The sequence below is a fragment of the Gopherus flavomarginatus genome, chromosome 15 (genome assembly GCF_025201925.1).
Source record: "Gopherus flavomarginatus isolate rGopFla2 chromosome 15, rGopFla2.mat.asm, whole genome shotgun sequence".
NCBI classification, from domain to species: domain Eukaryota; kingdom Metazoa; phylum Chordata; order Testudines; family Testudinidae; genus Gopherus; species Gopherus flavomarginatus.
The window spans coordinates 6,702,111-6,715,354 of record NC_066631.1 but is presented as its reverse complement, the minus strand read 5'-3'; the positions used below and the strand labels follow the sequence as shown (position 1 = coordinate 6,715,354).

General features: G+C 50.7%; 1 protein-coding gene across 5 annotated transcripts in view; it reads left to right on the top strand.

The window, feature by feature from the left end:
• Positions 1 to 55: 55 nt before the first annotated feature.
• The window catches only part of SLC8B1 (solute carrier family 8 member B1), a 28,121-nt gene continuing 14,932 nt past the window's right edge, over positions 56 to 13,244 (top strand). For 4 of the 5 annotated variants that reach the window (XR_007769452.1, XM_050923773.1, XM_050923774.1 and 1 more), the window contains exon 1: positions 10,512 to 11,586. Coding sequence is in view for 4 of the 5 variants with exons in the window: in XM_050923773.1 (XP_050779730.1) it covers positions 11,395 to 11,586 (192 nt within the window). In the remaining variant the exon portion in view is untranslated. Of the gene's footprint in view, positions 1,426 to 10,511; positions 11,587 to 13,244 lie in introns of those variants that run through there. The other variant, XM_050923775.1, reaches the window with a different exon arrangement.

The window sequence follows — 13,244 nt, the reverse complement described above, 5'->3', positions numbered from 1 at the left end:
GGCGGCCGCTTGCAAAGCTACGCCCGGGGCGAGCGGCGGAGGAGGAGCTGGCGGGCCCCAGGCAGGGCTGTGTGAGGCTGCACCGCTGCAGGCATCTTCTTCCAGTGCCTGGACCCCCGTGGGGCTGTCATCAGACACACGCACCCCATCCTCCGTGGGGACCCCAGCATGAAAGAAAGCTTTCCCCAGCCTCCTCTTCTGGCCTGCCGGGAAGCGCCCCACGGCCCAGGACAGCCCAACTGAAAGCAGCACCAGACCCTGCTAGAACAACAGATGCAAAATCTGCAGCCATCTCGCCACTGCTCTGAGGATCAACAGCCCCATTAGCACCTTTTGAGAGATCCCAACATGTGGGGTACCTCCGCCAGTGCACCAAATGCCCCAAGAACAACTGGGTTGGTGGAACCAGACAATCAGGCTGCTCTCGAATGAACTCACACAGGGAAATGATAAAAGATGGACTGGAAGGGACCTTGAGAGGTCATCTGGTCCAGGCACCTGCATTCAAGGCAGGACTAAGTATCATCTAGACCATCCCTGACAGGTGTTTGTCCAACGTGCTCTTAAAAATCCCCATTGATGGGGGTTCCACAACCTCCCTAGGCAATTTATTCCAGCGCTTAACCGCCCTGACAGGAAGTTTTTCCTGATGTCCAACCTAAACTGCCCTTGCTGCAATTTAAGCCCATTGCTTCTTATCCTATCCTCAGAGGTTAAGAAGAACAATTCTTCTCCCTTCTCCTTGTAACAACCTTTTATGTACTTAAAAACTGTTATCATGTCCCCTTGCAGTCTTCTCTTCGCCTATCACCTGTGGGGGACACTTCTTTACAAAGCGATTGCCCTACATCTGACCTGTCAGTCCGCATCCTCAAAGGAAACCTGCACAACACCTTCAAAAGAGGAGCCTGGGAGCTTAAATTCAAAACTTTGCTAGACACTACATATCACGGATCAAATAGACACACTGGATTTATGGCTTATTAGAACAATCTGTAACCTACTAATAACCCCCATGGCTGCTTCTCCCCACCCTTCCTTTTCTCCCTGTGATGGGGGTGTTAATGAGACACCTTACCGTGAATGGTCCCTCAAAATGTGTATTAACTACTTATGCTAAACAATCTGTTCCACTTGTATTTAGCTGTGACACTCTGAGTCCGTTTCCCAGAGCTGAAGAGCTCTGTGTAGCTGAAAGCTTGTCTGAACTCTCTCATCAACGCAAGTTGGTCCAGTAAAAGCTATGACCTCACCCACCCTGTCTCTTGGCTGCACCAAACACAACTGCAGGGAACCCGGCTGCCGGTGTTGCCAACTCTCATGATTCTGTCATGAGTCTCAGGATAATCAGTGTTTTCCTTAAAGCCCCAGCTCCTGGAGTCAAGTGGAAGTGTGATGATTTCAGCCTTCATTCTTAAAGAAAAAGTAAGTTTATAGTCCTCATGGCTATGGTGAAAACTTCAAAATGTGACCCCAGCATGGGTGGTGGGTGAACCACTGGCTGAGGGAGTCTAGTCCCTCCCTGGCCATGCCCGCTCCCCTGCAGCCCCACCCCTTTCCCCCACTGGAGCCTGGAGCCCCCAGCCCTGTGGTTGCCAGCCCCCACCCTGAGTCCCAGAGCACTGGGTAACATGTGGTCCTCCCAGCCCCCAAGTGCAGATCAGGCAGTGCATGGCTCCCCTTGACTCCCCCAGTCCCAGTGTCTCCAGCCCCAACCCCGATCACCATGTGGCATGGCCCCAGCCCCCATGCTCCCCTCAGTGCTGGGCAGCCCCAGCTGCCCCAGGTCCTGGCAGCCCTCACTCCAGCCCCACTGAAAAGGAGCAGCCTGCCTGGGCTGGGGCCAAGGGGGACAGGGCAAGCAGGAGGGGGCTTTGGGAGGAGCACGGGCTGGGTCATGTGGGCTGTTTGGGGAGGCACAGACTTTTCCAGCCTATTGGACGTCCTGCCCCTGGACCCCAGTGCCCCCTATGGGCTCAAAGAGCAGAGGGGAATAAAGAGAACAGCAAATGTAGTATTGGTGCATAATCTCATGATTATAAAGCCAATCTCGGGACTGTTGGTGAGCCCCACACATGATTTTTGAACATTTTGGGCTGGTAATAGATCAGGCCGAACAGGGAGAAGCCAGTGGCAGAGTCAAGTTGCCAGGGACAGAGGGGCAAGGCTGTCCCACAGATGGGCTGTTCCTTGTCATCAGGATTGGTTCTTGGCTTCTTTGCAGATTCTGTGATGGTTAAAGCCAGTCCAATCTCCCAGCCCTTGAGCAAGACAACTCTGCAATCAGGGGAACATCTCACTGGGTAGAAGGGGCATGGTGTAAGGATGCATGTGAGCGGGTCCAAAAGGTCCTGACTGGGCAGGGATGATGCAGTACAACCACACAGGTCAGAGCCAGGTCAGCCACAAGACGGACAACAGGTAGTGAGAGATTCACCCACCAGGGATTAGGCTGTTTTATTACCTAGCTCCAGTGCTACAAGGCCTGGTGTACAGGCTGCTTTGTGCTGATGGGGTAATACCATGGAGGATCCAGGTGATATGTACTGAGCACGCCAAGCAGCCCTGGCAGAACAGTTTGGGCAGGGAGGGTGGCACAGTGCATGAAATCCTGGCTCTATTTGAAAAAACAGAGGGAGTTTTCCCCTTGACTTCAATAGGGCTGCGTTTTACCCCGTGCTCGATCTTGGTTTCTGCCACTACCGTGCAATTCTGTGGTTTGAAGAGTGTCTGAGATTTGCTTGAACCAGCCCTGCCAGCTGTAACAAAAAACATGCAGAGACTGTATTCACTCGGGGGAAACACCTGGTGCTTCGGGCATCAGAGGGGTAGCCGTGTTAGTCTGGATCTGTAAAAAGCAACAACAGAGAGTCACTTGCGACCTTCCCTCTCTGACTCAGATGCACCTGAGATGTGGTTTCCAGGGCCCTCTGCTGGATGGACTCAGTACAAACACCACCCACTCCAGCACGTGTTGGCTCTGGGATCTGCACTGGTTCCAGTATGTTTCCAAGGGGAATGGTTTTAAAGCCCTCGGTCGTTTGGGACCTGGTTGTCTGAGAGCTGCATTTCTCCCTGTGCAGCTGCCCTCGGTATGGACATCTGAGAAAGAAAAACAAAAAATGTCAGGCTTTTGTGAAAGAAGCCAAAGAGGGCACATGGGTGCTCAGCCTCTCTCCTTGGCCTCTGGCGGTCCCTTGGAAGTACACTGGCCCTTTAAGACCTTGCCCTCCTAACCTTCTAGTTCAGTGGCTCTCAACCTTTGTAGACAACTGTCCCCCTTTCAGGAGTCTGATTTGCCTCCCCCCCCACTTCACCTCACTTAAAAACGACTCGCTTACAAAGTCAGACACAAAAATACAAAAGTGTCACAGCCACAAACCCAGGGTGCGAGTTCCAAGCTGCTTTAACCCACAGAATCCACGTTCATACCTAAAAATAGACCCTTCTTTCTCAAATATTTCTACATACTCGATAAGTTTTCCTTTCTATCCTTCCTCAGTTTGCTAAACTCGCAGCTGCTGCCTGTATTTTAACATACCTTAAAACAGTTAATCTCTCTTGACTCAAGTCTCCCACCTCTCCCCACTTCTGCTCTCTCTTTGTTTTAAAAGTTCCAAGTTACAGTTTTTACAAAAACCTCCAAAACATAAAGCAATTTCAAACTGAACAAAACAACAACCCAAGAGAAAACAAAGTTAAAAACTTTACTTTAAATAAATCCCGTAAATTAATTATTTTAGCCTTTCAGAAATGCAACAGCTGGAATTACTCCTAACTTTCTTAAAGATAAGGTTGTCAAGCAACAAAAATGTAGACTCTGCTTCTAATCCTAACCACTAACTAATATTTGAAACATGGGCTTTCCTTATTACCGCACAGCAAAGTTTTAAAATAAAGTTAACATAAAGTAATAAACAATGCCTTAAGTTACTAAATTAATACAAGGGACAGCACACAGAAATACTATAAAATAGTAATTATAAAATTGAAATATAACTATTGTACTTACATTTCAATATGGAGCCGTATAAACAAGCCATTGTCTGTATAAAATTTTAGTTTGTACTGACTTCGCTAGGGCTTTTTCTGTAACCTGTTGTAAAACTAGGCAAATCTCTAGATGAGTTGATGTACCCCTGGAAGACTCTGTGTACCCCTGGTTGAGAATCACTGTTCTGGTTCAACTCCAGTTATCCTCAGACTCCTAGGCCATATCCTGCCCCCTCAGGCTGCCAGCGATTTTTAATGAGCCTTATTAGTATTTGTTAGTTCTATTCTAGAAGCTCCTAAAGGCCCCATTTAAAATAGAGATCCCACGGTGCTGGGCAAGCATACAGAGAGGGACAATCCCTGCCCCGGAGCGCTTACAGTCTAAAGAGACAAGTCAGACAGAGGGTGGGAGGGGAAACAGACAGGCCCAGAGAGGGGCAAATTGCCTGTGTCAGTGGCAATAGAACCAGGTGTCCTGAATCCTAGTCCAGCTGCCCACGAGCAGGAAATATTGCACAAAAGGGTGAGTCGGAACCTGTGCTTCTTCCCCATAGTCAGGGCCGGCTCTATCATTTTTGCCACCCCAAGCAAAAAAAAAAAAAAAAAAGCCACTGGGACTACCGCCCGAACTGTGCCGCCCCAAGAAAGGACAGAATGCTGCCCCTTAGCACGTGCCGCCCCAGGCATGTGCTTCCCCTACTGGTGCCTGGAGCCGGCCCTGCCCGGGGTGAGAACTGCACAGCATGGAGAAAGCTTTCCTGACGTTGCATTGTGATGCCCTTGGCATGGAGCAAAGAGTGTTGCTTTGAAATCACATCAGCGGTTGGAGATCCTGCTATGAGCTCTCTCTGATGGGCACCAGGGCACATTTTTGCAGTTCTGAGCTCTCAGGGAGGCTTGATCTATACGGCAAAGGCATTTGTAACTTTCCTGAACACAACAAACCCAGTGCCCCGGGGTGGCTGGGTTCATTTTTTGCTCAGTTAAAAGCATATTTTTTTCCCCTTACAGGCATGTGATTTTAGTGGGCAATTTAACAAGGTGAGAAATTGACCCTTTAAGCTCTTAAGGCTCTTATGTCGCCCACAGCCAGGCTTCTGTTTTCCCATTATCAGCTCCCTTGGCGGCCTGAGAGGTCTCTTATCTGATCTATGTTGTCCCATGAGCACTGGGAGGGGGAGGAAGCAGGAAGCACAAAATCAAAGCCAAGCACAAGGACTTGGCCTCACGCTGGCAATGCAGGAGAATCAATTGTGGTGGATGGTCTTCTTCCCAGGTGGGAGCAGGGCAGGCTGGAAATTCAAGATGGTTTAGGTTTGGTTGGGCAGGGCAGGGCCAGAGATGACTGCAGCGCCTCCTGCTCGAAGATACATGAACTGGTGCCCTTGGCTGAAGACCTTCTGCCTTGTAATGTGGAAGAAAAAGAAGGTGCCATTTGGGGTGAACCAGCTCATAAAGAACACGTCACCCCCTCCCCATGAACAAGAGGTAGATGGCTGGGTCAAATACTTGCTATGGACTGTTCTAAAGCCAAGGTCTCGACAGGCATTGTCCCATGCCCTCCTCTTTGTTCAGCATGGCCTAAGCAGCCCAATGTGTAATATCCCGATAGCATGTTCTCCGGGGGTTCACCCATCACGGGGATGAGTGTAGTCCATGAAGCAGAGTAGAACAGCAAGCAGGGCTTGGGTTGTGACCTTTCATTCAAAGCCATCCCAGAATGTATGCTGAGCCGAGTGCATGACAAGAGAAGGAGGTGGGGACAACTGTGTGGATACCTATGCAGACACCTAGGACTCTCCAGGTGAGCTGTCTTTTTGTCCTGTGTCTGTACAGCACCTAGCACAATGTAACTGGGGCCTATAGGCCTGACATCAATAATAGTCATTAACAATTAACTACCAGCGCCTCTGCCCCAGCTCCACCCAGTTGCTCTATGGAGGGGCTGAAGACACAGTCAGTGATGGCCTCTTGTCATCACCAGGCCCTTAATCTTTGGTCCAATCCCTTGGGGTTGCTGCTGCTCCCCAGAGCTAGGAAGGGAACCCAGGTGTCCTGACTTCCTGTCCTCTGCTCTAACTGTTAGAAAATGCTTCCTCCTGGCGTGGGCTTCTCTGGCAGTCTTGGTTCATAAGAACTTCAGACCCAACATTGGGATCATTCCAGATTGTCCTGGAAGGATCTGGAGAAGCTCTATGTACTGTCCTCAGGGAAGAATCTCACATGATGGGTTGAGTGGGACACGAGTGTGGGTTTAACCAATTGGTGGAGGCCCCCATCTGGTGACTGCACCCAGTGCGTGTGTATCCTGCATGTGACTGTCACGGAGACTCAGTTCAACACCCCTGAGGTTTGCAGACACAGCATTACTGGGGCAGTTGGAAAAGCAGAACCTGTGCTGAAGTTGGAAGCACATTGGGGAAGTTGGAAGAGTGGAACATGGCAGGGATGTGCCTTTGGATTGCTAGCTGTGTACTAGTCAAAGGGATCGTGGGTCACACAATCAGCCAGAGAGCGTCTCATTTACAGCCGCTCCAGTGTAGCTACACTTATACAAACCCTCATGTAGACAGGCAAAGTCTTTGTAAGCTGTGATGTGCTCTGGTGGATTCAGAGCCACCCCGCTCACCCCCACGCTTCGAGCCAAGCTATCCAGCTATTGCTAAAGTTTAATAGATGGTGACATTGCCTGTCTGTCAGAAGCCAGGACAGCCCATCCAGAGCCAGATTTTAAAACGTAGGTGTTACGGAGTGGCTATTTGCCAGGCACACCCTTGTGGCCCTCCCTCTGCCCATCTCTCCGGGAATCCCTGGGAGCCCTGTATAGGCTCTCTCAGGGCTCTCTCTCAGGTCAGGAGCCCAAAGTAATTCAAAATATCCTCAGTGTCCCAAACACGAAATCCACCATAGCAGCGCCATAGTTCACACCCGTCACCAACACTTCTGTCTTCCATGGACCCCATTCTCCTGCTCGGCAGCAGCCCAGCCTCCTGGCTCAGCCTTCCTTCCTCCGTCCCTGGGCACTCTTTCCAGAGGAAAGCTGGCATATATGGTACAAGCTTTCTGAAAACCTCTCCCGGCTGGCTGGAAGGTGGAGTCGTCCTGCTCCCACCCTGCACTACAGGGCTCCTCATCCAAGGCCTTTAAAGTGACAATGCTCCATCCCGTTGCTAACCTCCTATGACCACCACCATTTTCTAAGCCTGTGCTCACACCATCCTCCTAGATGCAGGATCTTCTTGCCCCCACCCCAAGGCTTAACTGACGCCCTGTCACGTAAGGCATGGAACCACAGATGCAGAACGTGTCTGCCGTGACCGGCCTTACTTGCACATGCAGCTATCAAGCCTGAGCCCATGATGTGGTTGCCTATGCTAGCAGGGGACTGGATTTGATGACCCAGGGAGGCCCCTTCCAGTCCTGTGTTCCTAAGCAGCTTGCAAATTGGAGGCACAAATAATCAGAATCCTGTGAAATGATCCAATTTGCACGTCCAGTCACAGTAATTGTGCTTGCAAATTAGGCACGTAGCAACTGGTGCCCACAGATTGCTTGCACGGTTGTACACCGGAGTCATTGGGAATCCTAGCCCCAGGTGACTGCTCGGGTTAGGGATCACAGTAGAGTTTGGGGTCTTATCATTTAGCATTTTACTGCCCTTGGCGGGCAAAGGAACGGGCTGCCCAACCCAGACCTGGATGCAGGAAGAAGTGAGGAGATCCAGCAACAGGAGACTATGCTGCATTGTAGCTGGAGTAATTCTGGGCTTTTTCAATGTCCCCCAGACCTGTGAAAACTAGGGCATTGTGTGAAGGGTGGAGGAGGAGGTATGAATTAGTGATGAGGCGACAGCAGCACCTAATCACAACCCCTTCTCCCCCCCTAGTTCAGACAGGCTGTCCCGCCATTGACAGCCCCACCCTCTGGAGTTCAGGGAGGCAGAGCAAAGCAAGCCAAGTGAAACTTTGAGGAGCTGAAGGACTGTGGAGATCAGGAAACTGGCCCAAGGGAGAAAGGTGCGTACAGCTCCAAGGTCAGCAGCATGGGAGCCAGGGTTGACTCACAGAAGGGCTCTACAGTTTTCAATGTCAATAACTTTTTTGGCACGACAAGAGTGCGGATTACAGAAGTGCTTGGCTGCCAACTGGAATGATGCATTTTTAGGCAGTCTGTAAGGTGCCTCTTGAGTGCATTTCAATGAGACGCGCCAAGTCTTTCTTCCCATTTCATACTGGGGTCTTGGGAACGGTGGTTTAGATTCCCAGCTGGGAAATGTGCTGCCGAAGCCCCCGTTCTGTTATGCAGGGGCATGGGAACTGCATCGCCGAAGAAAGAGGATCTCGTTCAAGCCCATTGTGCCCAGAGTGGCTCCCGAACACCACACATACGCCACAGCTTAGCAGTCCCTTGTTCCTATCTCATAGAGCTAGAAGGGACTTTGAAAGGTATTGAGTCCAGTCCCCTGCCTTCACAGCAGGACCAAGTACCATCCCTGACAGATTTTTGCCCCAGATCCCTAAATCCTCAAGGATTGAATTCACACCCCTGGGTTTAGCAGGCCAATGCTCAAACCACTGAGCTATCCCTTCCCCTCTTGTATATCTCTATAAAGCTGTATTGATCTATAGCTATGTGCAGCACCTAGCACAATGGGACCCTGGTCCGGCACTGGCACTCCTACAAATAATAATTAATATAGGGTGTATACACATGTAGAGGCAGCCACCCACCATGCTTGGGCAAGTTGAGATGGCCCGAGGCCTCCTGGATTTCAGGCGCTCCAGTATAACTGCCCTATCAGGTGCTATGGTGGAGTCCTCCTAGGCCCCCTTCTGCTGTCACGGCAACAAGAACGGATCCTGGATGCAACACAGTTAAACGCCGTTGTGGAGACAGGGCCTAACTGGACTGCCATGATCGGGCTAATAAAGCCTGGCCTCTCGAGGGTTTGAATGCAGCTTTGTCTTGGCTATGTAGCTTTCAGTCACAAGCCCTCCTGGCTCATCTGTAGGGGCAGTGTTGCCAGGACTTTTCCTCAAAGCAGAGCTGCAATTTGCCCCTTGCAATGCAATGAAACAAGCCTGGGATTTTATTCTAACTTCCTTACAAAGGAGTTTCACTATGAGTCCCTTATGAGCAGGTTCTGTTTATTGTAAGGTTTCATTAAAATTAGGGTGACCGGATAGCAAATGTGAAAAATCGGGACAGGGTGGGGAGGTGCTGATATAAGAAAAAGACCCCAAAATCGGGACTGTCCCTATAAAATCAGGACATCTGGTCACCCTAAACAAAATACAGTCTGGTGTAGGCCCCAGTCCTGCATGTGTGTTAGCTACTCACACGAGCAGTCCTACTGGCCATTTGCAAGCTCAGGGCTAGAGCCCATTGGGAATTTTTCATTGGCAAAGCCAGTTTGCCAAAACCAAAACCTTTCGCAGGCAACGGTCAGTGCGGCCACATTTCTCAACTTGAAGAATGTTTGAAAAATAAAAAGCTTCAGAATCATTGGAATGTCCCGTTTTCAACATTTTCTACATTAAAATGTTCAGTTTTCCAGTTTGAAACAACTTTCTGCTTCAAAATGTAAACTACATGATAGGACTTTCAAACAAATTAAAAAAATGGTTGAAATCAAACCAAAAGGTTTGGATTGACCTGAACCAACTTTTGGAGGGATTTTCAGTCTATGAACATTTTCAGAATTTAGTAAAAAGCGACAAAGAGTCCTGGGGCACCTTATAGACTGACAGACGTATTGGAGCATGCGTCTGACAAAGTGGGTATTCACCCACGAAAGTTTATGATCCAATACATCTGTTAGTCTCTAAGGTGCCCCAGGACTCTTTGTTGCTTTTCACAGATCCAGACTAACACGGCTCCCCCTCTGATGCTTCAAAATTTAGATATTTTGTCCCATGTTGGGATGGGAAAAACGTCCAAAATCTCAAAAACGTAACTGAATGGGGAACCCGTTCCCTGTCCATCTCCAGTCAGCTCACATGCCATCCCTAGCTCTGTCACTGGCTGCCTACCTGCTGTCATCAGTTCCCCGCTCGGTGCCTCAGTTTCCCCCTGAGAAGGAGGAAGGTGTTGCTATTGACCCACCTTTGTAAACCAGGCTGAGATGGCTAAGGTGATTATTGTTAGAGGAGTAGGGGGATGCTTAAAGAGAAAAGTTATTAAACTCCAGAGGCATGACCCCCCCCCCCAACCATTTCTGTTCAAAGTTTGTGCGGAGATCTGTGGGTGTGGGGGGCAGCGGGGAGGGGGAGCGAGAGGAAAAAGGAGCCTAGCCCTTTAAGAGAGGCTGGCCCTGGCCGTGTGCGAGAGGGAAGAGGCGGAGGGGAGCGGCTGCCTGGCTGCTCCGTGGGACTCGACAGCCCGGTCACGCGTTAGCCCGGCCCTGTGCAGGAAGCCAGCGGGCGAGCGTTGCAATTCAGCCCGGATCTGGCTGCGGGGAGGGAGGCTCGCTCCGGCCCCGCCCCGGGGGCTCGTATTTGGAAAGTTTATGGCGTGGCTCAGGGTCCAAAGCCGGTGAGCTCAGGGGTGGCCCGGTTCAGCTTTTGCAATGTCCAAGTTTTATCCCGCAGCGCGGGCGCCCGGGGTCACGGTTGAGAGACCCGCCGGGCCCCCCCGCAGCCTTGTTTGCTCCCCGGCGTGCTGAGGCTGGCGTTTTGCAAGCCCCGGGAAGGAAGACAAATCCACAGGCTTCGGTGACACCTTTCAGGCTGGAGGGACCGGATTTTCCTTTGCAACCCTTCGCCTCCCTGCGGCGTCCTGCAGCCTGGATATAACCCCCCGGCTCGGTCACCCCTCCCCGTGCTGCACACCTTCAGCTGAGAAAGGGCAGTGCAGGGAAGCCAGGCTGTGACTCCCCTGCCCCAGCCACAACCTGCAGGAGGGCCCAGGCCTCTGTGCCTGCAGAATGGGCCGGGGGCTTTGAAGGCTCCTGGGGCTGGTCAGACAGGAGACAGCCACATTCCCTGCCATGCTGCGGCCAGGACAGTGTTGGGCTGATGGTGAGGACATTCTGCCTGGGTTACTTTCGCTGTAGCATTTTTTTTTTAAAAAAAAACTTCCTTGTATTTGTTCATCTTTAGCTCCTGCGCGGATGCTGAGAGTGGAGTTAAGGAGCTCTGCCTACTTTAGTGTCTTCGCCGCCTTCTCTCCGCAAAGGAAGCGGCGTATAAAGGAATCCCAGGCATTGTGGCGGTAAAAAAAACATTCATTAGCGGCTGGGTTACTTCTCTATTTCCATCAACGGCTGAAATTGCAAAACTGACCAAACATCCTAGACACCCAAAGAAACAGATGTTGGAGGCGACTGATCCAGGAAGAGAAGCTGAGGTGCCGTAAGCCAAGGGCCTGGCTTCAGGGTAAGAGCCCAGACACTGCATCGGGATGGCCCTGGGGCCTGTGAGCCAGAGGGCTTCCTGCATTCTGGGGGTGCTTTGGATGCTGAGCTGCGGGGCTGGTGCTTCAGGAGCCGACGCTGGATCTCGGGGTGTTGGGAGCCAAATGCCCCCCCAGCTGGAAATTGGGAGCAAGTCTGATGGCATCCGGTATGCCCAGCACCAGGGCAGCCCTGCAGATGTAAGTATCTGAGATCTTTGTGTACAGGGACAGTTCAGATTGATGGAGCCCTAGAAAAGTGCTAGAAAACTTCCTCAGGATGTTAAAGTTCTGGGGCCAGATTCTCCTATGGTGTAAATCAGCAGTGCTACATTGGCATCAACTGAGAATAACTTCTAGTGCATGGCTAATACATCCCTCCCTGTGGTACCTAATGTGCCTCCTCCAGAGGAGGGAATTGCCCCAGCAGAGAATAGGGGTGGAACTGTTACAGGTCTTCACTGGGACTCTACACCATGACCTATTTGTCCAGTGCTCTGAGACGTATGAGTGGAAAGCACCAGCGAAGAGCTGGTATTTTCCTGGAGCAGCAGCCATGCTGCACTTGGTTTGCCGAGACCGTGAGAGATTAGCTGGAAGTGAGCGCAGCATTTGCAGTTCCAAGACAAAACTGGGGGATGGCATTTGTGCCTGCACCTACCCACAAGCTGCCATGGGCAAGCAAGCCGACAGGAACTGACTGGGCACCGCACGGGTCACATCTGTATTAGTAAGAGGAGTGAGGTCAGTGTTCATGCTTGTAAATAAATAAGCGATAGGATAGGAAAGGTGAGCGACCTGCCCCTGCCCACAGTCACTCTATAGAGAGGCCTGGAAGGAAGAAATAGCGGCCTCTGGTCAAAGCTTATTAACATATCGACCTGTCCTGCTTGCTTTGGTCACAGGTCCCGCCCAGTCACCAGGTCCATGTCAGACCCAGGGAGCAGCCAGCCAAGCAGAAGTTCCATTCACCGATTTGTTAGAGTGCAGTGTAATATCATGCCATTGAGTAGAGCATTAACGAGAGGAAATGATTGAGACAGGCTGCTGAGGAGCAATGCAACTGCTTCCCAACCGCACATTAATGCTCTGGCGTTAGCCATCATTGACCTGGTCGTGGGAGAACATGTCCCTGAATTACAGGGTTATGAATTCCCCAGGCTGGCTGGTGCTGGTGGAGGTAGTCCAGCCCCTCCCTTGGCTGGATGTTCTCCCCCCACCCCACTGCTCCAAGGCTAGCAGCTGCAGAAATTTGCTGATCCTGTATCTTTTTTTATGCTGGTTTGGCAGGCCAGGGACTTTTGCCAGTCTTTCCATGTGCTTTTTGTCAGGAAGTTGCTCGGAAACTGGTGCTAAGCGGAAGTGACCTGTTCCTTCGTTATCAAGCGGGAGGTGTGTGTTAAGACTAGCTTTCTGCCAAACACATGATTTTTCCAAATGTGCTAAAATCCACATGCATACTTGGATGGTCTTGAAAATTGCTGGCTCGGGTGGGATCCAGGGTACCATTAATGGTCCAAATTTGAGTTCATTTGAGCCAGGCCACTTTAAAGAGCCAGCCAGCTTGAAAGAAATAAGTGAATCCCATAACATCAACATTTTGTGGTTTTTATAACTTTTTATACAGTTAAGACTCTGTGGGAGGTGCTGTGACCCAGTGAGTTAGATACCGTGTGGATGCAGGACATGGGGCATGTGCTATGTGTGAAGGGCATGAGTTAGATGTTAGCTGTGGAGCCTAAAGAGCTGTATTCTAATCTTGGCTCTGAGCCTTGCCTGCTATTGGACAGTATCAACTCTAACCCCCATGATTCTTCACTCTCAGCTACTGGTATAAATCATGAGCGAATCCTCTGAAA